Below are 24,030 nucleotides of genomic sequence, written 5' to 3'. Positions count from 1 at the left end.
CTGCCATGATAGGCTGTTACAAATCACAATAGTCTAAACTTTTTTTTTTGGGGGGGGGGGTCACACCTGGCAGTGCTCAGGGGTTATTCCTGGCTCCAGGCTCAGAAATTGCTCCTGGCAGGCACGGGGGACCATATGGGACGCCGGGATTTGAACCGATGACATCCTGCATGAAAGCCAAACGCCTTACCTCCATGCTATCTCTCCGGCCCCAAGTCTGAACTTTTTATTTTGAAATATTATATTCTAAAAAACAATCGGTGAAGACAATAGAAAATTATTACGACTCTATTTGTCATTTAACTTGACCTAATGTTATCTTTTTACCCATAACTTTTTCCTGAGAAAATTAAAGTCAAGAATTTCATAAAACATTATCAGTCTAGCTTTGTCTGATGTTATGATTAGACAGAGGTATTAATTTTGGAAGAATATCACAAATTTAGTATTCTTCTCACTACAGAAAGCAGAGGTGTATGTGATGCTCACATGATTTATTACTGAAAAAGTAATCTTGGTCATTCAAAAGATAATTTTTCCATTCCAGGAAATTATGTCTGTGGTCATTAAACGTAGGGTAGATATGGAGATTATTTGGAAAATAAACAGAAATTCAGCCACTCAAGTACCAGGATTTACTGAATACAGAATAATCAGATAGGGGCTGGTTAAAACCTGTTTGGATTACCTATTAGTTGTCTGGGTGGGTAACACTATTCAGATTTCAAATTCTTCATGAGTTAAATGAGAATAACACTACTTCAGTTGGTTGTTATTTTGTCCATGTGATAGATACAATGATAAAGTACTTAGACTGGCATACAACAAAGGTTCAACATTAACACTGTTCGTTCTAGGGTCAATGGTGATGGTTAATAATGTTAGCAGAATTTGCCAGGCTGTGTGATATTTTCAAACCATAGAAAGTCAAACCATAGATGAGAAAAACTCAATATGTTTCTAAGATTTTTTAACTTTTAAGGTATAGCAAAATGACCTATCAGCAAGACATTTAGCAGAAAATTAAATCTGTGGTTTCTTCTTTAGAAAGAGAATTTTATGACTTCTTTGTCATTTGGGTTAGAATAACCTTGAAGCAGACCCTTCCCCACAGGGACAAAAAGTCATTTGTGTTAGGTTTCACTTGTTACCTAATATACAGGGAACATGATTGAACAAGACCAATGTTTTAACGAGGTCTTTTGTTTTAAGAATGGAGGCACAGGGGCCGGGCGGTGGCGCTAGAGGTAAGGTGCCTGCCTTGCCTGCGCTAGCCTAGGACGGACCTCGGTTCGATCCCCCGGCGTCCCATATGGTCCCCCAAGAAGCCAGGAGCAACTTCTGAGCGCATAGCCAGGAGTAACCCCTGAGCGTCACAGGGTGTGGCCCAAAAACCAAAAACAAAACAAAACAAAAAAAAAGAATGGAGGCACATGTGGAGCTTGTCAGACAGAAGAGTCCATAAAATGTCACCCAATGCTCTTGAGGCTGGTTTACACATCGGGATGTATCTCCATCTCTAAAGCAAAGGAGCTGATATTAAGGGCCTGTATGGTTTTTGGAGTCTTGGTTTAAACATCCTTAAAAGATCTTGGCACTGAATGGTTTTGGCTTCTCTCAGAGAACTATTGTTCTTCTGCAAGAATTGGGACCAGTAAAAGCATCATGAACAAGCATTTCTGTTGGGTTTGTTCATGGCCAGGTTTCCACCCAGAAATTTGATATAGGAGTGAAAACCAACATGAGTGACCTTATCAGAACCATATCCCCCTGATATTTAGATCATAGCAGATGACTCTGAGTTACAGGAAAATTAGCAATTAATTGTTAGATAAAAGCTGTCCTTAGAAGGAGGACACTGGATTAATGCCATCAAGGCATATATGAGTAAGTGAGTAATTAGTTGAAAAAAAAAATAAGATGTCTGCCTGTATCTGAACTCTCTTTGAGGAAAAGCACTTGAAACTTTCTTAAGTGTTAATAGGTCTCTCTATGAAGAATAATCGTTTTAAAGACCCTTAAAAGATAAAGGGCTCTTGATTTATTTTTAGCAACCCAGAAAGAACATGGGTATGGGGACATTACTTGACACGCACCAGCTAGGCTTGGGGGAACAAAAGTCCTACGGGATGCAGTGGGTGGCAAGAACAATTAAAGCAGAGCAAAGCAGATTTGATTCCTGCAGCCTGCAATAACAGAAGAAAGGGATGCCTAGGGAGAGGGTACGGGCCTTGGAAGGAACTCTCAAACTGAGCAATTTTTAAAATTCAACTTAGAAATACAAACCTCCTTTAGGCTTAACACACACAAAAAAACTTTCGAAAGAACTGAGCATAGAAACACTGAGGCATACATATCACCTTTTTCACAAGTTTCTATCCTTCCTTTTTCTCTGTGCTCACTGTGATGACCCTAATGTCCACCCTCGGAGGGTTCACTTTCCTCTAATCTCCCCTCGCTCGTCCTCTTACACTTACAATGCTGATCATCCTTCTTTTCTTAATTTTTATTTTGATCATAATGACTTACATATCTTTCACAGTAGTATTTTAGGTACATATCAACACTGAATCAGGGGAATACCCAACACCAAATTTGTCCTCCCAACCCAGTTCCCCTTCTGCAACCCATTTACCCCACCATCACCCCCCCGGACTGCTAGAGTAGGTGGTCCCTCTTTGTCCAGCTCACTATTAGTGATCATATATCTGTTTGGTCCTGGTACCCTTCCCTGTCTCCCCCTCTATTTAAGAAGCGGAGCTAGATAAATCGAGTTATGTGGCTTTGTTTGAAGGAAAGAAAAGCAATAGATTGGGGTACAAAATAAGAGGGAAAAAATTAAATAAATAAAAAAAAAGAAGTCAAGTATGCTGAAAATAGGCGGAGTCCTTCCAGAGGATTTCAACCTCAGTTTGAGAGAGGATGTGAAAGAGGCAATTGAAACACCACCACAATACAGAAAAGAAATATCAAATTAAATAACCAGTGAGCACCACAGCAATAAAGACTAGCACCACACAACAGACTTCAGTTCTGAGATCAACTCATGCAGGAGTGCAAAAAGAAAGAGAAAGATAAGATAAGATAAAATAAAATAAAATAAAATAAATAAAATAAAATAAAATAATATTGGAGACATCAATTTCAATCTCAGCACTAATATAAAGACGTCAAAAAATATCAATCAATCGATAAATAAATATGCGTAAAAATGATTGTTTTGTGCTTTTTTTTTTCCTTTTCTTTTTCCCCCTGCATAGGGACAGTAACTATTGGGGATATTATAGAGGGAATTCCCTTGTTCAGGGTTTCTCCCCCCTGACGTGTACTGTCATGGGATTAACTATAGACTCCATGCATGATCATCCTTCTTAATTCATAAATAAAATTCAAATTCATTGGGCATTACTGTTTAGTCTTGATCTCAGCAAGACTTGCCAAGTCAATCTCCTCTGTTCCACTGCTCTTCTGCTTTATCTCCAGGGAATGAATAAGCCTCCCTGGGACATGATTCTACTTCCTATCCTCTAATAGATTTCCTTTTCCACTTTCTTAATTCCAGATCTTTTCCTTTCTTCAAATCAGTTGGAAATGTGCCTTCTCAATAACGTTATCTGATTCTTGCAACTGAAAACACCATCTCCAACTTTCTTACCCCCTTGCATTTTATCTTTATATTTTATGATGTAGGCAAATTTATCATTTGTTTTATAGGTACATAGTCTATTTCTTAGTGTCCACACTAGACTACAGAAAGTAATTTAGAATGAGAATTACTGTTTTATTGGCATGTTATTTTCTACAAGACCTATAAAGCATCTTACAGATAAGTTGTTAAATAAATAGGTCAGAGACAACAAGGCCACAGGTGGCAGAGCCTGAGGCTTTCAGACCCAGACGCCAAGTCAGCAGTGCCCAGGTGAGGGATGGAATCTGAATCAAAGACAAAGAGCCAGTGAAGCACCACTACTCTACTCCACTCGAGGCTGCACACCACTCCTAGTCAAGGAATGCCAGCACAGGATATAGAATATATCATACTACACCCATGACAATGGGGGAACAATGCAGGTCCCACCATGCTTAGAGAATGAAGATGGTAGCTCTGGTTACCTGAAAAAGTAACCAGAAAAATTTACCTGAAAAATTTACCCTCTCAGATAAGGACTAGAGAAAAGAAATATGTAGGATGTTCATAGAATGAACATGGAAGCAGGGAATGAACTGAACGTGTCACAAATAAGAATCAAGAGGACCTGAGAGTAAAAATAAGAAAATTTCAAACTGAAATAACAGGGCTGAAAAACTTGGTAGGCAAAAATAAAACCTCACTAGAAGGCCTCTCTACCAGAGTAAGGCGGCTAAGGATAGAATCAGAGAGCTGGGAGATAAGATGCATAACAACTCCATACAACAAGAGGTTGGAAAAGAGTTTCAAAACAAATGATCAGACAAGGGGAAAAGTCTTCAAAGAATATGAACAGACAAAAATAGAAGTCTTCGATAAACCCAACAGAACCAATATAAGAACCACTGGAAATAATCATTTGGAATCATTCCAAAGACACAGGAAGAAAACCACCATGAAGTATCAACAATCAAGGATGTCATTGCAGAGAAATCCCCATAGCTGAAGAGTGCATGCAACCAAATCCTACATGCCCAAAGAGTACCAGCTAAAAGAGATCCAAGGAAAAGCACCCAAGACACATCCTAATCACATGATGAACCCCACAGGGGTGGGGAGGAAGGACACTTGGGATATTGGTCATGGGAATGTTGCACTGGTAAACAGCTTCCCAATTTTTACCACAGGCTGTTTCTTTACACTGATTGTATAGAAAGAGGAGGTACAGTAAATGCACCCCATATACACCTCAACACAGACCCTTTGCTTGGTCTGTATTGTGTGAATTGGGGGACAAAAAGAAAAGAAAAAAATACCCATTTTCATAAAAGAGAGTTATCTTGGGGGTGGGTGGGGGAGAATCCTACAAGAGCCATCATGCAAGGTAAATACCTGAACCCCTGCCCTTGTACTATCTCACAAGCCCCCAAATCCCAAGTTTTTATTTTGTTCTCCCCACCCTACCCCACCTTTGGTTTTTTGGTTTTTTGGTTTTGGTATTTGGGCCATACCCAGTGAGGTTCAGTGCTCACTCCTGGTTTTGCTCTCAGGAATTACTTGTGGTGGTGTTTGAAAGATCATATGAAACTCAGGGGGTTCAAACCAGATAAGTCACATGCAAGGTAAGTACCCTACTCTCTTCACTATCTCCCCAAACCCAAGATGGCTGTCTTTGAATTTTCAACCTCTAAGAAAGTAAATATTTAAGTGCTTAAAAAAACTTAATTTAAGTATAATTGCAATAATATATAGAAGTCATTTTAAAGTAAACAACTTATTCTAAAATTATTTTGTAAATAAAATAATGCTATGAAATTCTCTTTCTTTTCCTATATAAAAATAAAATCTTAAAAAGTTTGGCAGTTAGGGGCCTGAGAGATAGCATAGCGGCATTTGCCTTCAGAGCAGCCAATCCAGGACCTACGGTGGTTGGTTTGAGGCCCGGTGTCCCATATGCTTGTCAGGAGCGATTTCTGAGCAGATAGCCAGGAGTAATCCCTGAGCGCTGCCGGGTGTGGCCCCAAAACAAACAAACAAACAAAAAGTTTGGCATTTAGTATAGTATATGTGATTAATGGCATCAAAATTAACATTTTCATACCAAATATTATCACTGCCTTCTTTTTCTTTTTGTGATATTTTTGGGCCACACTCGGGGATGCTCAGGGGTTACTGGCAATGCTCTTAGAAATCACTCCTGGAGGGGCCGGACGGTGGCGCTAGAGGTAAGGTGCCTGCCTTGCCTGCACTAGCCTAGGACGGTTCGATCCCCCGGCATCCCATATGGTCCCCCAAGCCAGGAGCGACTTCTGAGCGCATAGCCAGGAGTAACCCCTGAGCGTCACCGGGTGTGGCCCAAAAACAAAAAAAAAAAAAAAAAAAAAGAAAAAAGAAATCACTCCTGGAGGGGCCGGAGCAGTGGTGCAAGCAGTAGAGCATCTGCTTTGCATGCACTAACCTAGGACGGACCATGGTTCGATCCCCTTGCATCCCATATGGTCCACCAAGCCAGGAGCAATTTCTGATCGTATAGCCAGGAGTAACCCCTGAGCATCACTGAGTATGGCCCAAAAACCGGAAAAAAAAAAAAAGAATATTAAAGAGAAATCACTCCTGGCTTGGGGAATGGTATGGGAAGCCAGGGGATCAAACCAAGGTCTGTCCTAGGTTAGTGCTTGTAAGGCAAACATCTTACCACTCGCACCACCACTCCGCCCCCCCCCTTTTTTCATTGCCTTCTTTTAACTTGCTTATGTATCTATATTTTTACTTGATGAAATCTCTTCACTCATAGCCCTAGTCAAAAGAAATAAGGGTGTGATAAACCTGCATATCTTCCCTTATTCCATAAACACAATTAACCATCCAGTTCCATAGATTTATAGATTTGATCTTCCAGATATCTCAGACTGATTCCTTTCTTTCTAGTATCATTGACTCAATCGCCTACATCAATATTTTACTTAAATCAGGCTTTTAACTTCTCTAGTTTGGATTAGAACAATATTCTCAAAAAATAGTGAGTTACTTGCAATCTGCTACAGATAACTTGTTCTTACATCAGCTACTACTATTCTTCACATTCAAAATCAACTTCATCTTGCAAGATCTTCCTGAGTATTCTGCTTATTTATAGCTACTCATATTTTGTTTGCATTTCTGCCAGTAATTCCTTGAGACAATGTGTTTGGATACCAGAATGTTGATAAATGTAGCTTTTTTTTTTCTGTTTTGGAGCCACACCCGGTGTGCTCAGGGATTACTCCTGGCTCTGCACTCAGAAATCACTCCTGTGGTACTGGGTACTTGTGGGGAACCATATGGGATGCTGAGAAACTAACTCAGTTCAGCTGTGTGCAAGGTAAATGCCCTATCCACTGTTACTATTTCTTTGACCACAGTAATTGTAACTTCTTTATTAAATTCAATGAATTAATACAGCTTTTTTTATTTGTCAATTGTTTCTAATGATCAAGAAACTTTTCCTTGAGCTCCCAGAATTGGAGCCAAAATAAGAAATAAGAGTTCACATAAGCATGTCATAATTTAATATTCTGAGATTTATTTTTCAAAGCTCCCTACAAATGAGAACCTCAGGTTAGGTCATCTTTCTATTTGGCATTTATAACAGTGTAATTTGCTGTGTAAGTAAAATTTTGCCTTCTGTTCTGGGGCAAAATTGTATCACTAAAAAGGCAAAACAGTAAACATTTGAAAATACAGAGTATAACAGTCAGTATAATAGTTAATGGATAAAAATCAGGCATGATAATCTTTGTAAAGGGCTGGATTAAGAGAGGCAGGTTAGGGCCCGGAGAGATAGCACAGGGCGTTTGCCTTGCAAGCAGCCAATCCAGGACCAAAGGTGGTTGGTTCGAATCCCGGTGTCCCATATGGTCCCCCGTGCCTGCCAGGAGCTATTTCTGAGCAGACAGCCAGGAGTAATCCTTGAGCAACGCCGGGTGTGGCCAAAAAAAAAATAAAATAAAATAAAAATAAAAATAAAAAATAAAAAAAAGAGAGGCAGGTTCTCATTGGGCACATTACGAAAAATAAATACAATTTTATTCACTTATTAAGCGGGTCCAATGTGAAGTGGTAAAACACCTTAGAGCATTTCAAATGAAAAGTTAAGATATAGAATAGTGTTCCCAATTAAGCAAGCAGAATACCAAGGGCCAATGTAACAGGCGGCCATCTGTCATACATAAAGGACTGGTGTTTGCATACAAAGACGTTGTTCAACCCACTTCTGACTCGTACAGCCAAAAATCTACCCTCACTGGGACAACACCCACTGAAATATATGAGCATAAAGAACAGGGAAATTAATTTTTTAAAAGCCAGATGTTCATTCCATGAGCATTAGATGTAGGAGAGGACCAGGACAGAATAAAGTCCACTTTCCTTCTTTTATTTGTTTTTAAATAGAACATAAGGGTCAAAGCAGAGGAGAATTTGAGTTAGTGTTAGGAGACCAGATTTCTGATCTTATTGTATATTTTTTATGAAACTCACTTATATTCACATAGTTTATTTATTTTTATTCATATGTAGTTTATTTTTGTCTTTGTATCTTCCCAAATCATAAGCTCTAAGGTATATATCTCAGCCCAAAAGTCTTTTGAACAATTTTTCTTTACTGAGTTTATTCCCATTCTTTCCCACTAAAATATATTCCACTCAAAAATTTAGCATATATTTATATACTGTTTTATATTGATTTCTATAAGTTTTATATCTTTTTATCCTTGCTTAAATTATAAGATTCTTGACAAGAACACAAGCATCACTTTAATATTTATTATTTTCATTTGTGTGGACAGTCTTGGAGGTGTTTTGGGTCTGGGGGGCCATGTGGTATCAAGGATTAAACTCAGGGCCTTGGGACTGGAGAAATAGCATAGAGGAAAGGTGTTTGCCTTTCATGCAGAAGGTCAATGGTTCGAATCCCGGCATCCCATATGGTCCCTTGAGCCTGCCAAGAGCGATTTCTGAGCATAGAGCCAGGAGTAACCCCTGAGCGAGGCCAGGTGTGACCCCCCCCCCAAAAAAAAAAACTCAGAGGGGCCGGGCGGTGGCGCTAGAGGTAAGGTGCCTGCCTTGCCTGCACTAGCCTTGGACGGACCGCGGTTCGATCCCCCGGTGTCCCATATGGTCCCCCAAGCCAGGAGGAACTTCTGAGCGCATAGCCAGGAGTAACCCCTGAGCGTCACCGGGTGTGGCCCAAAAACCAAAAAAAAAAACAAAAAAAAAAAAACTCAGGGCCTCATACAGACAAGTCATTTGCTTTACCACTTGAGACACCCATCAAGCCCAAAAGCAAAATTGTTTTTACACCTACTTGTGAGTCACTAATTCTATTTTGTCCTTTTAAAATACAAACTTAACTCCTTAAGAGTCCATTTGATGTGCTAGTTACAAGGTAAGTATGTATAGATATACACAATTTTCACAGAAAAAAATTCATGCTTAAACTTTTTGTCAGATGAAACCAATGAGCTCATAGATATAAAATATATTAGTCTGGACTGCAGATAATATGTAGATAAATACAAAATGGAACCAAAGTTGACTTTTGGTCTTTTCCACTACACATGATGCTGCTTTGCCTTCAACTTCCTTTTTCCCTTAATTTGTCCATATAATTTATAGCATAGCAGAACATTAGAAGTTTTCCCTTCTGGTCCACCCATTAACTCTTGCCAAAATACACAGTCCTACGACTTTCTATTTCTATTCTTCTAGTCTCCTGTAAATTTCACTTCCTCTTGCGTGAAAGAAATGAGGTTCTTATAACTGGATTCAAGTTCCCAGGCCTTTCTCTTAATGACTTCCTTTAAGTAAAGACTTTCAGATGATTTTTGTGGTGCGCTGCTTGTTCTGACAAATTGCCTGACATTCTGAAGTAACGTTATTTAATATTTTTAAATTGCATTTTACTGTGTAAGAACTCATAGAAAAAAATCACAAATTTATTTCTCTGTAAATGTAATGTTCCTAAGCTAGGAGCCAAAGACAATCAAGAAATAGGATAGGTAAAAGAAATAAAAATAATGAGCATGAGTAAGTGGATGGGAAAAAATGCTTATGAGAAGAGAGGTCAGGAAATTGCAAAAGTGGTAGGGCATCTGCCTTGCATGTGCTACCTAGAACAAACCACAAATCAATCCCCGGTGTCCCATATGGTCTCCCAAATCAGGAGCGATTTCTGAGCATATAGACAGGAGTTCCCTCTGAGTGTCACCGGGTGTGGCCCAAAAACCAAAATAAAAAGGAAAGAAAAAAATTGCAAGGCCAAATTATTGTTAGAATCATCATCTGTAGATATGGGACCATAAGTAAGATATAAGATACTACAAGCATGACGAGCGTCAGAGTAGTAAAGGAGCAAGAAATGCCCGTTTTCAAAGAAAAAATTTCAATTTTCAAGTGCCTATTCCGACTGTAGATCCAAACATAAGCGGAATGAGAATCAAAATAACCATTACTTGGGATAGTGACAGGGAAGGCAAGATTCTGCTAAAACTCACTCAATGGGAATACAATGTGTTTTCTTTTATTAAATAATTTATTTAAACATCATGATTACAAACATAATTGTATTTGGGTTTTAGTCATAACAAGACACCCCCCTTCACCTGTGCAACCTTCCCATCACCAATGCCCATTTCTTTCCTCCTCTAAATCCCGCCTGTATTTGAGACAAGCTTTCTACATCTCTCACTCACTGATGTTGTTATGATAGTTCTCAGCATAGTTATTTCTCTAACTGCACTCAACACTCTTTGTGGTGAGCTTCGTATCTTGAGAAGGTCCTTCCGGCCCTCAACTCTGGGAATTAGGTCAATGTCTTTACTTTTTCTTAAAACCCATAAACGAGTGAAACTATTCTGTGTCTTGCTCTGTCTCTCTGACTAATTTCACTCAGCATAATAGATTCCGTGTACATCCATGTATAGGAAAATTTCATGACTTCATCTCTCCTGATGGCTGCATAATATTCCACTGTGTATAGGTACCACAGCAAGAAGACAATGTTTAAGGAGAAATCATTTCTTGGCATTAGGCAGAGAGTATAAAATTGGACATTAACTTTTATTTTTAGGAGTCACTCATAGCAGGGCTGAGGGATGGGGAGATAACATTGTGTTGACAGGGATCAAACTCAGCCTCACAAGTGCTAGTCAAGTTGTCTACCACGTGTGATATATCCCCAGGCTCCATGTAGTCTTCTGTCCTACTAAAGATAATAGAACCAATCAACTATACATAAAAAGTGTCCCTTGAGGACCTGGTAATAATAATGATCAAAATTAATAATAATAAATAATAACGCATCTTCCATCGTCTGCTTCTATTTCAACCTCAAACCACAAACTTCCTAAAATGTAATTAAAATAGAGTAAAGCCTCTATATGAGTAGCAAATGCCAATACTAGGAAGATGCTTAAAACAACACTTTCAGATTTAAAAAATATATAATTGTATTTCCATAACTATCAACAATTACTTCATATACAGTGACATATTGCACATCCTTTTCATTGACATGTGGTGAGCTTTATAAATTGTCTATATATAATTCTGACATTCTACTAATTATATTTGGAATTCAATGTCGGATTTACCATATTATTTTGTGTATAATGTACATTACATTACAGGGTATCTGGAATATAAACACAATGTTCTCTTACAAAACCATCAGCCAAAACACACTGAATTGAGAAATAACTGATGGAACACTGGGGTATGAAATATCAAGAGACCTTCTACCAGAAAATCTATTCTGCTTCACAGAATGAGCATTTGATCATTACATTTGTTCAACTGGCTCAGATGACTTCTATAGTCTGAAAACTTAAGAAAGTTAAGTATATCCTATAAATATCAAAATTCTCATAGTCATGGGAGGCCTGATCAATAGTATAGTGAGCAAGGAGGCCAACTTGGATTCAAATCTCTACACCAAGTATGGTCCCCTGATCCTTCCAAGAGTGAATTCTGAGTGCAGAGCCTGGTGTAAGCCCCAAACATCACTCACTGTTGCCCAAAAAAGGCAAAAACAAAACAAAAATTCTCATAGTCAAAGTAGGAAAATAACACAGCTCTCCTCAAAGTTTTATGAATATGGAATGAGATCATGCACAGAAAGCAAACAGTATAGCACATTGTGGCATATAGTACATGCTCAGTATTATAATAATAATCACTATTTGTATTATATAATAATTATATAACACATATAATAATTATATTTAAACATAAGCACTAGTAGTAGTATCATGTCTAGCAAACGCAGATTATAAAAGTGTACATAAGCGGGGCCGGGAAGGTGGCGCTAGAGATAAGGTGTCTGCCTTGTAAGCGCTAGCCAAGGAACAGACCACGGTTCGATCCCCCGGCGTCCCATATGGTCCCCCCAAGCCAGGGGCAATTTCTGAGCACTTAGTCAGGAGTAACCCCTGAGCGTCAAACAGGTGTGGCCCAAAAAACCCAAAAAAAAAAAAAAAAAAAAAAAGTGTACATAAGCGCTGATAGCATGGAGGTAGGGCATTTGCCTTGCATACAGAAGGACCATGGTTGAAATCCCAGCATCCCATATGGTCCCCTGAGCCTGACAGGAGCAATTTCTGAGCTTAGAGCCAGGAGTAGCCCCTGAGCCAGTGCTGACAGGTGAGACCCCCCCCAAAATAAATACATGAGCATATCTCCTTGATCTTTAGGACAAAATAATTCTATACAAGAGAGATACCATTTGAATTATTTCCAATTCATTAACTAATTAGCAAATGCTTAAAATAAAGCAAGTGACTTTTTGGTGCCGGAGAGGTATCATAGATAGAGGTTAGGGCTTTGCCTTGTATGAACCCAAGCAGGTTCAATCACCCGCATCCTATATGGTCTCCTGAGCACTGCCAGGAGTAATTCCAGATTGCAGAGTCAGGAGTAGTTCATTAACATTACCAGGTGTGACCCTGACCCAAAGAATAAATAACTAAAGCTATTAACTGACTTGTCCAGGGCTATGTGGTTACTGTATACGATTCGCCATAATTGCAACCTCAAAGGCAGTGGCTTGCCATTTTTTCCTTAAAAAAGCAAAATAATATTTTAGGATTCTAGGCCAAAATTGACTCTTGAAATTAGTGAGCTCTGCTTTATGACACAACACAGTCAGATAAAATGTGTAAACATATCGGTCCACCTGTGTTTCAAAGATTTGTGAAAACATGCAGTGGGGCAGATTGGGATGGATTTAATTTATGCAGGTGCAGTACTGGAAGGTGTTTTAGTCTATGCCACTTGATAGTACTATCTTCAGGGGGAAATATTAATCAGAAATAATTAATATCCAAGGGCACTAAGGTAGAGGGGCACCCAGTACCATGAACAGAATCTAGGGCCTTGAGCATGCTAAGCCACTTTTGCTATCTCCCTGACCCCAAATCTTATCTTTTATCTTTTTTCCCCAGTCTTATAAAAATATTAAGCATCTATTATTGGTAACACTATAGGACAGGCACAATGTTGAATAAAAATCAGGCTTCCAGGATCTTACTGACAGGCTGAAGTGACTGATTACAAATTCTTTTCTTTTTTTTGTTAGCATAGAGTCATTTCTAAAAAGTCTGTTTTAGTTAAAGGTTTTGTTTTGTTTTGTTTTGTCAGAAATTCTTTATTTAAATTATTTAATTTAAAGTCTTTGAGCTTTGTAACCCACTTCTGTGATTAATTTGCATTTTCAAAGCATCATGGTCTGAAAGGATAGTTAATATAATTTCTATTTTCTTGATTTTATAGTTATCTGTTTCATTACTCCATATAGATTTATCTTCAAGAATGTCCTATGTGCACTAGAAAAGGTATGTACTCAACTTTATATGGTATTTGGTTGATTCATTATTATGTACAAATCTCATCTTTTAAAATGTTGAGAAATATGACCTCTAATATAATATTAATAATAACATAATTTTATTCAACTAAATATCTACTGCTAAGTATAAAGAACTTGCTCTGCAACTGAGCTTAGAGTCTTCTAAAATAGTTCAGTGTTTTTCTAGGGCACCAAAGAGAGTCATTCAGGAACTAAGGTGCTTGTCTTGCAATGAGGTCAACCTCTGGGGAACATTTATGGTACCAGACAGATCCCAGAGCACTGTCTGAGACCATTCCTGAGTACAGAACCAGAAATAGCTCCCTGAGCACTGTCCAGCATGTCACTTTCCCATCCTCAGTGAAATTCTAGGGTTGGGATCTGGCTCAGTGGTAACGCAAATGCTTGACATGTGTGAGATGCTGGGTTCAATTCTTCATATCCTCTCTCGAACCCTCATTAAAACAAAATATACTCTTTCAACTTTTTTAACAAGGAGGTCTACAAAAAGCTAAGTGCTTTATATAAGGTCAAAGAGTAAATGCTTTCAGTGTAGCTGAAGGCAATTCCTCAGATATTCTAGACTAAGTGTACTAGGTTGAGTCAACTCCAAATAGCATATTATTTTGAAGATCAATTCCAGAAAATTCCTGCTCAATATAACTATACTAACAACTAGCATGACAATGGTAGTGAGCGAAAGAAATAGATTACCTGTCTCAAATACAGGCCGGGGCTGGGGGAGGAGGAAGATGGGGGGCATTGATGGTAGAAGGTTGCACTGGTGAAGAGGGGGGTATTCTTTTTTATAACTGAAACCCAACTACAAACATTTTTTAAACATGATGCTTTAATAAAGATAATAAAAAAAAAGTTATGGCCCTCTGAGATGTGCTTGGACACAGAGTAACATTAGTCTTCCTTCAGCTAGTTAAAAAAGTGACACTATTTCCAAGTTTAAGCTTTAAACATGCAAAGAAATAGTTGCAAAATTTGACATAAAAAAAGAATATGAAGAATATGTTTCTTTATATGTACATAATGACTTTAGGCACTGTGGTTACAACATTGTTCATGGTTGAGTTTCAGTCATAGAACATGTGCCACCCTTTGCCAGTGCACGTTTCCCACCACCAATGTCTGAAGACTAAGTTTCAATAGTGTATTAATAAACAAAAAAAAGAACATTTTCCCTGAAAATGTCTGAAAGTAATCACTTATGGAAAATAATATTTCTTTCTTAATACTTTTTCCATTCAGAAAACATTCACCATGAAAAATGGTAACTTCATTTTTATGGTGTTTTTGAAGAACTAAGTAAATTAGAAGCTTTTAAATCTTGACATCAAATATATAAAATGAGAGAATAAAAGTATATACATTATTTGGTAAATCTCTGGACTCTATCCCCAACCTCTTTTATTTAAACCAGTCTTGTCTTTGAGAGAAGTAATTAATAAAATAAGATTAACTTCACTTCCAGCTTTGGTGGCTTACCTGTTGCAGAGTATGCTGAGGGCGCCATGTGGACTACAGTAACAGGGTAGACAAAGCCCAGAAGTTTGATTCCAGTAAAAGCCTTTTGTGCAGGTTTCACAGTGAAGTCCCTGATAACCTGGCTGACATTCACATTGCCCTGTGGTCTTGTTGCACCGATTCACATCCAAGCTTCCAACCACAGAGCAATTACATTTATATTCTGTTAAAAGAATGAAAAGGGAAGGAAGGAAGGAAGGAAGGAAGGAAGGAAGGAAGGAAGGAAGGAAGGAAGGAAGGAAGGAAGGAAGGAAGGAAGGGGGAGGGAGGGAGGGAGGGAGGGAGGGAGGGAGGGAGGGAGGGAGAAAGGGAGGAAGAAAGAAAGAAAGAAAGAAAGAAAGAAAGAAAGAAAGAAAGAAAGAAAGAAAGAAAGAAAGAAAGAAAGAGGAAAGAAGGAAAGAGAAAAAGAAAAAGAAAGAAAGAAAGAAAGAAAGAAAGAAAGAAAGAAAGAAAGAAAGAAAGAAAGAAAGAAAGAAAGAAGAAAGAGAAAGAAAGAGAAAGAGAGAGAGAAGAGAGAAAGAGAAAAAGAAAAGAGAAAGAAGAAAGAAAGAAAGAAAGAAAGAAAGAAAGAAAAGAAAAGAAAAGAAAGAAAAGAAAGAAAGAAAGAGAAAGAAAGAAAGAAAGAAAGAAAGAAAGAGAGAAAGAAGAGAAAGAGAAGAAAGAAAGAGAAAGAGAAAGAAAGAAAGAAAGAAAGAAAGAGAAAGAAAGAAGAAGAAGAAAGAAAGAAAGAAAGAAAGAAAGAAAGAAAGAAAGAAAGAAAGAAAGAAAGAAAGAAAGAAAGAAAGAAAGAAAGAAAGAAAGAAAGAAAGAAAGAAAAAGAAAAGGGGGAGAAAGAAGAAAGGAGAGAAAGAAAAAGATAAAGATTTAATGCTTACTTAATAAAATTTTAATAAAATTAACACATTTTTCATTAACAATTACTCATACTTACCCATCTTTGTGTGCCTGAATAAAGTTCTAGTTCAAATAACTTTCTATTAATTTGAGTTGAGAAAACTATTTACTGTTCCAAATTATAAAGCTCACTGTCAACTTCTTTTCTATTGCCCTTTTAGGTCTCTTACTCCATATTCTGATGTGTATGAATTTGTATTTTATTAGTTTTTCTGAATTAGAAACCTCCAAAGGCAGGTGTCTCCTTTTCTACATGGTACTGAGTTCATGCTAGAAACAACATGCTAAATAATAAATGATCTCCTTGTAGACTACAAAAACACAAGTCTCAAGTGGTTAACTATAGTCAATATACAGGTCACACAAGACTGTTTGATTTAGCCCTCAGGTCAAGACCTCCACACTGCCTCCAGTGTGCAGCCAGACTGGCCAGGCTTCCAAAGTTCTCAGGTGGGTCCTAGAAGGCCCTGTCCCCAGTCCTGAGGACTTACTTAAAGCGAGGAAGCTTCACTCAGATATGCACCATTTCACAGCAGGTCAAGACACACGAATCTCTGGTCCCTGAAGCACACAGCCACTAATGCAGCCATGCATTTCTTTGCTGAATCATATCTGACAGAGAAGACACTGACACTCTACTTCTAGTCACCTACTCACACAATAACACACAAAGACACCTCTAGGTGTAAAAGTCACAATAGAAAAGCAACACGGAACCGCACCACTTTTAATGAACAATGATGGAGCCTTGAAGACTCAATTAGTAATCATCAGTGATGTGACCTATCTAATAAGGATGTAAGAGAGGAAATGCTAAGGATGTTCAAGGAGTTCAAAGAAATGATGGACAGACAGCCAATAAAACTTAAGAGGATATGAGAGTAGAAATGATGTAACTACAGACATTAATAACGAACTAAAGAGTTTGGCAGGTGAAATGAAAAACTCACTGGAAGACCTTAGCTGAGTAACAGTAGCTAAGAACAAAATGAGTGAGCTACAGGATTGAAATACAGAAAACCTCCAGACAACAGCAGAAGATGGAAAAAAAAAAAAAAAGGACTAAAAATAAGTGAAAAACAGACAAGAGAACTCTGGGAAGAATTCAAGAGAACAACATATAAGAATCGGAGACAAGAAGGCAATCTTAATGAAGAAGCAACGGAAAGACATCATCATGGTCGTTTTCAGAGCTAGAGAACACAGGCATCCAGATCCAAGTGCCTAAAGAGTACAGAGCAAAAATGATCCTAATAAAAATACTCCAAGACACATCCTAATCAGAGTAATGAAAGCAGCAAGATCAAAGAAAGACATTACACACAAAAGAGAGTTGATAAGACTCACTGCAGTTGATAAGATTCAACTGAGACTTGATGGGCCCAGAAATAATGCCATGTTTCCCTGAAAGTAAGACATCCTCCGAAAATAAGGCCTGTTTACAGGTTTCCTTCTGGGTGAAATATAAGGCATCCCCTGAAAATAAGGGCCCCCCAGGCTCTGTCTCAGAATGAAAATTAATTTACCATAAACTGATTGCTAGGGCTGCCCTGACAGGATTCACAGTTCGTCTGGTCCGTGCTAACAACGACCATACTACTGTACCATATACAGGTAATATATTTTCTTTATATTCACAATTATGCCTCTGAAAAGCAAATACTTTAGAATCAGTCTAACTAGAGATGAAATATCTAAACGAAGTAAATAACAATAACACTACTTAAAGAAAGGAAGATCCTAGGAAATTAAAATGAATCCTCTACTCATGGATTGGGAAGAGTAACGATGTCAAAATGGCAACACTGTCCCCCAAAACATTATATAGATTCAATGAAGTCCCTATAGTAATACCGCTAGCATTTTTTCAAAGAAACAGATCAAATACTCATTACATTTATATAGAACAACAATACCCTCCCCAAATAGTTAAAGGAATATTTGGGAAAAAGAATATGGGTGGAATCACTTTTCAACTTCAAATTGCACTATAAACAGGAAGTAATTAAAACAATGTGATACTGGGGTAAAAGCAACAGGACAGTAGGAAGGCATTTTACTTGGATGATAACTAGGGTTTGACCCCCAGACTCCTATATAGTTTCCTGAACCTACCAGAACTGATTTTTAAATGCAGAGCCAGGAGTAATCCTTGAGTATTGCCAACTGTAGCCAAAATAATAGTATTGATAATAAACAAAACAACATGGAATAGCAATAAGGACAGACTGTCAAATCACTGAAATAGAATAGAAAACCAAGGGGCCGAAGAGATAACATGGAGGCAGGTGTTTGCCTCCTATGCAGAAGGACGATGGTTCAAATCCTGGCATCCCATATGGTCCCCCGAGCCTGCCAGGAGCAATTTCTGAGCATAGAGCCAGGAGGAACCCCCGAGCGCTGCCAGATGTGAACCAAAAAAAAAAAAAAAAAAAGAACAGAAAACGGAGACAGACCCTCATATTTATTGTCCTTCAACAAAGGAGCAAAACATCTAAAAATAGGGTAGGGGAAGCCTCTTAACCAAGTGGTGTTGGAAAAACTGGTCAGACACAGGCAAAATTAAAAAAACAACAACAAAAAAAAAAACACAGATCTCTTTCTAATGCCATATACAAAAGTCAAATCAAAATGGATTAAAGACATAAATCTTAGAAGTGAATTCATTCATAAATTACATAGAGGAAAATATAGATCGACACTGAAGCTAGCAGCATCTAGCTAGCACCACTCACTGAGTATGATACTAATAGTGCAGATAGCTAGTTAAAAACATATAGCAATTAATCATTACAAATTTATTGGTTTATTTCTGATAATTCTATTTGCTCTATATTTAAGCTTTCCTGGACAAGTAATATGAAATAAATTTGTTATGTGCCTGTCAATGGGACAGGCTGTTGCGTGGGAGTGGAAGGAAGGGGACATTGGTGACAGGACTGATGTTGGAACATTGTATGCCTGAAACAACTCTATTAGTAATAACTTTGCAAATTATGGTATCTCATAAAAATGCTTACAAATACATTTGGATTTGTAATACAAAAAAAATGTAATACAAAAAATACCCCAAAAAAAAAGATGTCTTTTAAAAAAGGTGAAACACTAATCAAACAAGTAAAAGCAAAAATAAACTAAAAGAACAATAACCAGTGTTATGAGGATGTGAGGGGAAATGACCTTCAGTCATTATTGGTGGGAATGTCTACCTTTTTAAAAGATAATATGGGCATCCTTCAAAAAACTAGAAATGAAGCTTCCCTATGACACAGCAATTCCACTTCTAGGAATATACTCGAAGGGTCCAAAGACACAGTACAAAAAAGACATCTGCACTCCTATTTCATTGCTGCTTATATATAATAGCGAAAATAAGGAAATAACCCAAATGCCCATGAGCAGATGACTCGAAAAAGAAACTATGGTACAAATATACAATGGAATACTACCGGGCCATAAGAAAAGATAGTCATGCAATTTGATGTAATGTGGATGGATCTGGAGAGTATCATGTTGAGTGAAGTCAATCAGAGGAAGAACAGATTCAGAATGATTTCTCATGTGTGAAATATAATAAAGCTTTATAGGGCAATATCAAATGCCCAGTGGCAGCAGAAACAGAGCAGAACTGGTCTTCAGAAGAAAGCTTGCCACTGGGGTAGGGTGGGGGAGATAAATTAGGGAAGGGAACACTAAAACAAAGGGAGAGGGGGAAACTACCAATCATAGAGGTAGACTGGGGTTGGAGGGAAACTGGGAACACTGGTGGAGGGTCGAAAATACTGGTAAAGAGATGGGCCTTGAAACAACGTACACTTGAAACTCAATCATAAATATATTGTAACTTTGTAATTCATAGTGATTCAATTCTATTTTTTTTGGGGGGGGGGTCACACCCGGCAGCGCTCAGGGGTTCCTCCTGGCTCTACACTCAGAAATTGCTCCTGGCAGGCTCAGGGGACCATATGGGATGACGAGATTCGAACCACTGTCCTTCTGCATGCAAGGCAAAAGATTGTGTAATAGCTATAATCATAAGCTAGTTTATATTGTCCAGAAATTAATGAAGAGATCATTGAAAATTTAAGATGAGGAAATAGTAACAAATCAAAATGAGAATGTTTACAAGTTAATCCTGATGTATGAGCTAAGAACAGTCACAATTTTCATCTCCCTCCAAATTAAACTTTAAAATAGTAAGAATTTTGCATTTTCTGTTTTAAAGTTCTTTGGAAAATATTTAGAAGAGCTTATCTTTAGTCATTTAAGGAAGATACATTTCAAGAGCAGGTGGGACTTGCTTTCTTGATATCTCATTTTGTCAAGAAGAATATATTTTCAACTTAGTTTGATATCAACATAAGATTGTGTAAGCATGTACAAACCATAAAAGCCTACTCTGGAAAAAATTTAAATTTGTACATTTGGGGGGAATAGCTTCACTCCAAAATAATCTTCAAAATTTTCAGTTATTACAGGCAACTAATTGACATAAGTCAAAAATAGAATTCTGCAAAGAAATTCTTTCTTGGACATCTCTATTTTCCATACTTCTGCAGTTCCTAGCCCATGGTATCAGTTAACCTAACTGCTGTTTTTGATGCCTTTTCTAACTTGTGCATTTATGAAAAATAAATCAATATGTGCCAGTGGGTGATTACTTAATGTATATTTCAAGCTTGTTAGAAAAATCCTTTCCTTTAGCAGTAAATTTAGGAGGAAAATCCATTTCCCGTCTCAACTTATATTCTTGTTTTTACTATTCTACATAGCAAGACATTTCCTTGACAAAGTTACATGTTTTCACATATTTCTAGGGCTTCTTTTTGTATGTGGGAGGGAGGTGTGGTTTTCTTACAAAACCACATACTGTGCTCTGTTAACCTGCCAATGACAACTTCAAGGCAAGATTTCCACTCTACCAAAAATGACCAGAATGCTTAAAAGAACATTTTCCTTCCAAAATTTGGCAGAACCTCAACATACATACAATTCTTCCTGCTAGAACCAATTTTGTCACAACTCAACTAATCAAATTATGCTGTTTGGAGCAGAACTACCTCAATTAAAATGAACAGACTGAGAACTCCATAATTAAGTCGATCTGAAACCTTAATCAGGTTGAGAAGAGATTATCAGTGTTATATTAAAAGAATCCAAATAAGTAGGAACTCTGATATTTCAAAAGTGTTTTTCAATAGAGTTCTAATGACTACACCTTTGCACTAACCAAGTTTATGAATTATTATTTCTTCAGACAATTACCCTTGAACATGATTTTTAATTGTATTTCTGTACTTAGCTTATTTTGCATGCTTTGTAATGATCTCTCCTTTCTACATCTTCTAACTATTCCATATACCAATAATTAGTTGAAGCTTACTCCTTAAACTAATTCCACTGCCCTACTGTGAATCTACTACAACATCTACTTCCTCTAATTTATATGACAATAATTTTAAGAAAACTGGGTAAGACCCAGGGCCACACGGTCTTAGGAGCATTTAGTGGAAATAAACATAGTCAGATCTAAATACCCAAATCAAAGTTAATGACAATAGAATCAAGAGACCCAAACTATCACAAGCTATATACAAAATGGACCTGTTACACTAATAGTCCAGGGAGCTAAAGGTGGAGGTATAGATGCATGCTGGGAACTCTGGTGGAGGGAGGTCAACACTGGTGGTGGGAATGGCCCTAATTCACAATCACTATATGCCTAGAATGCAACTGTGAAAGAATTGTAATTCACATTGGTTTTAATAATTTTTTTTATTTCAAGAAACAGTAGTAAGCATTTTATGAACACAAACTGTAAGGGCAGAGAGCTACCAACTCAAATGCAGGTTTAAGAACTTCATGTATCTAGGCAAAAGTTAGTTCTAACTTCCATGCATGTTTGTTTTCTTCTCTGCAGGACACAACATAATATTTATAACACTCAGTCCCACTCAAGTATAACTGGTCTTCCATCCTGTAATAACTAAAACAATAGCTAGGGCAAAAGGGGATATAGATGAATTAATAAACACAATTTAGATCTGAGATTGATGGGCTATGGATTTATCATATGCTAGGGACAGATCTGAAAGCTGGGTATGGAACCAGAGAAGCAGTATGCTTTGTATGTGGCCAACCTGGGTTCAATCCCTAGCACCACATATGGTCCCCTCAGTACTCCCAAGAGTGATTTCTAATCAAAGATACAGAACTAAATCCCAAGCACTGCTGAGGCCCCACAACATGTTTTGTTTGGGACATCTAGGAAACAGAGCAAGTGAACTGTTGTTCACAAATAAAGTTGTGAGCCATCTAAATATTCTATATATCCCTACTTTACTACACACATACTATATATTTACATGTATAATGATGAAATACTATAATGATGAAAACATGGTTCTAGGATGAGGTTTCAATGAATAAAAAGGAAAGTTACCGATGTATGAACTCTTGGTGTTAATCATCCTAACAATATAAAAGGATAATGGGAAATTTTGCCATAGGAGAGCTCACCTGAATACCAGAAATAGGTTTCATGTACCAAGAATAACTATATCATCATATTAACATTCCTCACCAAAATAACCAAAGGAAAGCATGCTGAGAGGAAGCAGACCAAGTACCAGGAAGCATCTATATCTTCCCTGGAGTTTAGAGCCTAAGTTCCTAGTCCTATGAAATAGCTTGAATTAAATCAATGGTATAAGCAACAGCAATAACTGCAAAGCACCACGTACCACTGAACTACAGGAGGACAGATAACTTGTCAGCTTGTAAGTAGAGTAAAAAAATCTCAGAGCCTTCCTAATTCTTGACAGTCATAATGAACCAGAGAGGAGGTAATGCGGAAACAATGCCATTTACGAGGAAGCAGGCGATATTAAAACAAGAAAGGAAATTTCAATTGCTAAAAGAAATGGGAAGATGAGAGATGAAGTGCTCACTTCTTAATGAGGTGGAATCTTAGGACACCAGAGCAGCACAAAGGAGTCTGACGTGATGAATGGCAAGTCACTAGTGTGGATGTTAATAGCAAAGAAACAATAGGAAGAGGACACAAAAAGCTCATCACAGACAAGTCAAAACAAACTGCCAAAAGGCTCATTTGGTTGCCTAAGAGTAAATAGTGAATAAATAATTTTCTCTCAGTTGAGTAGCAGGTTTCTTTTCAATGCCCTATAATTCTTGGGGAGTGGAGAGGGGGGAACACTACAGAAAAATAATTAGTGACTAAAATCGTTGGCAATTTTTTCCCCTTAAACTCCTATAGAGAAATGAACTACATTGAAGAAAAATAAAAACTAATATCTGGTGCCAGTCCGTTTAAAAATAGAAATACAAAGGCCTGGAGAAAAGTCAATAAATTGGCTTTGTCCTAAGAACTTGAATTTTCAGGATGATTCTAATTCAAAGCATCTACAGCCACCTTGCATTTAAGTTACTGTACTTAAAAAAAAAAAATCCATCCCTTACCATGATCTAAAAAATGAAAACTTTCAGCATACAAGAAAAAAAGTAAAAGATTTTGTTTACAAATTTCTGAGTTTTGGGGGGCTGGAGAGATAGCATGAAGGTAGGGCATTTGCTCTTGCATGCAGAAGGACGGTGGTTTGAATCCCGTCATCCCATATGGTCCCCCAAGCCTGCCAAGGGGAGAGCGTAGAGCCAGGAGTAAACCCTGAGCTGCCGGATGTGAACCAAAAACAAAGCAAAAAAAAAAAAAAATCTCTTTGGTTTTTGAGCTTTCTTCCCTAGAGCAAACTCAGACACCAATCCTGATAAGAGAGTATTTGCCTGAATTTACTAACAACTGTTTGGACACCTTTCATAGTCTGGAGAGCTCTCGCTGGTGTCCAACTTTTAACCAGCTGGTGTCCCTACTGAAAAAAAGATCATTGTACTTTCAACAGAATTTTCATTGATTTTTGGTAACTCCAGCTACCCTACAAGAATGAAGGGAGTTTTTAGAAAAATTATCAATTGTGATAGCATGTCCTAATGTGTCTGTCCTCTCTGTTTTTTCCTGTGTTAAATGCTGTAGTTAACTAAGATTTCTAATGACTCAGGCAGTTTGGGTCACATC

The 24,030-nt window shown here is 37.7% G+C and overlaps 1 protein-coding gene and 1 non-coding gene across 2 annotated transcripts in view; one reads left to right on the top strand and one right to left on the bottom strand.

Annotated features, from left to right (window-relative positions):
• Positions 1-24,030, bottom strand: part of MEGF9 (multiple EGF like domains 9) — a 118,559-nt gene that overhangs the window by 50,466 nt on the left and 44,063 nt on the right. Inside the window, exon 3 of the mRNA XM_049773792.1 lies at positions 15,009-15,210. Within this exon, the coding sequence (XP_049629749.1) occupies positions 15,009-15,210 (202 nt within the window). The remainder of the gene's footprint in view (positions 1-15,008; positions 15,211-24,030) is intronic.
• Positions 4,794-4,927, top strand: LOC126010186 (small nucleolar RNA SNORA51). The gene has a single exon (XR_007496313.1). It is a non-coding gene; the product is annotated as a small nucleolar RNA SNORA51 (small nucleolar RNA).

The sequence above is a fragment of the Suncus etruscus genome, chromosome 5, assembly GCF_024139225.1.
Source record: "Suncus etruscus isolate mSunEtr1 chromosome 5, mSunEtr1.pri.cur, whole genome shotgun sequence".
NCBI classification, from domain to species: Eukaryota; Metazoa; Chordata; class Mammalia; order Eulipotyphla; family Soricidae; genus Suncus; species Suncus etruscus.
This window is presented reverse-complemented; position numbering and strand designations above follow the sequence as displayed.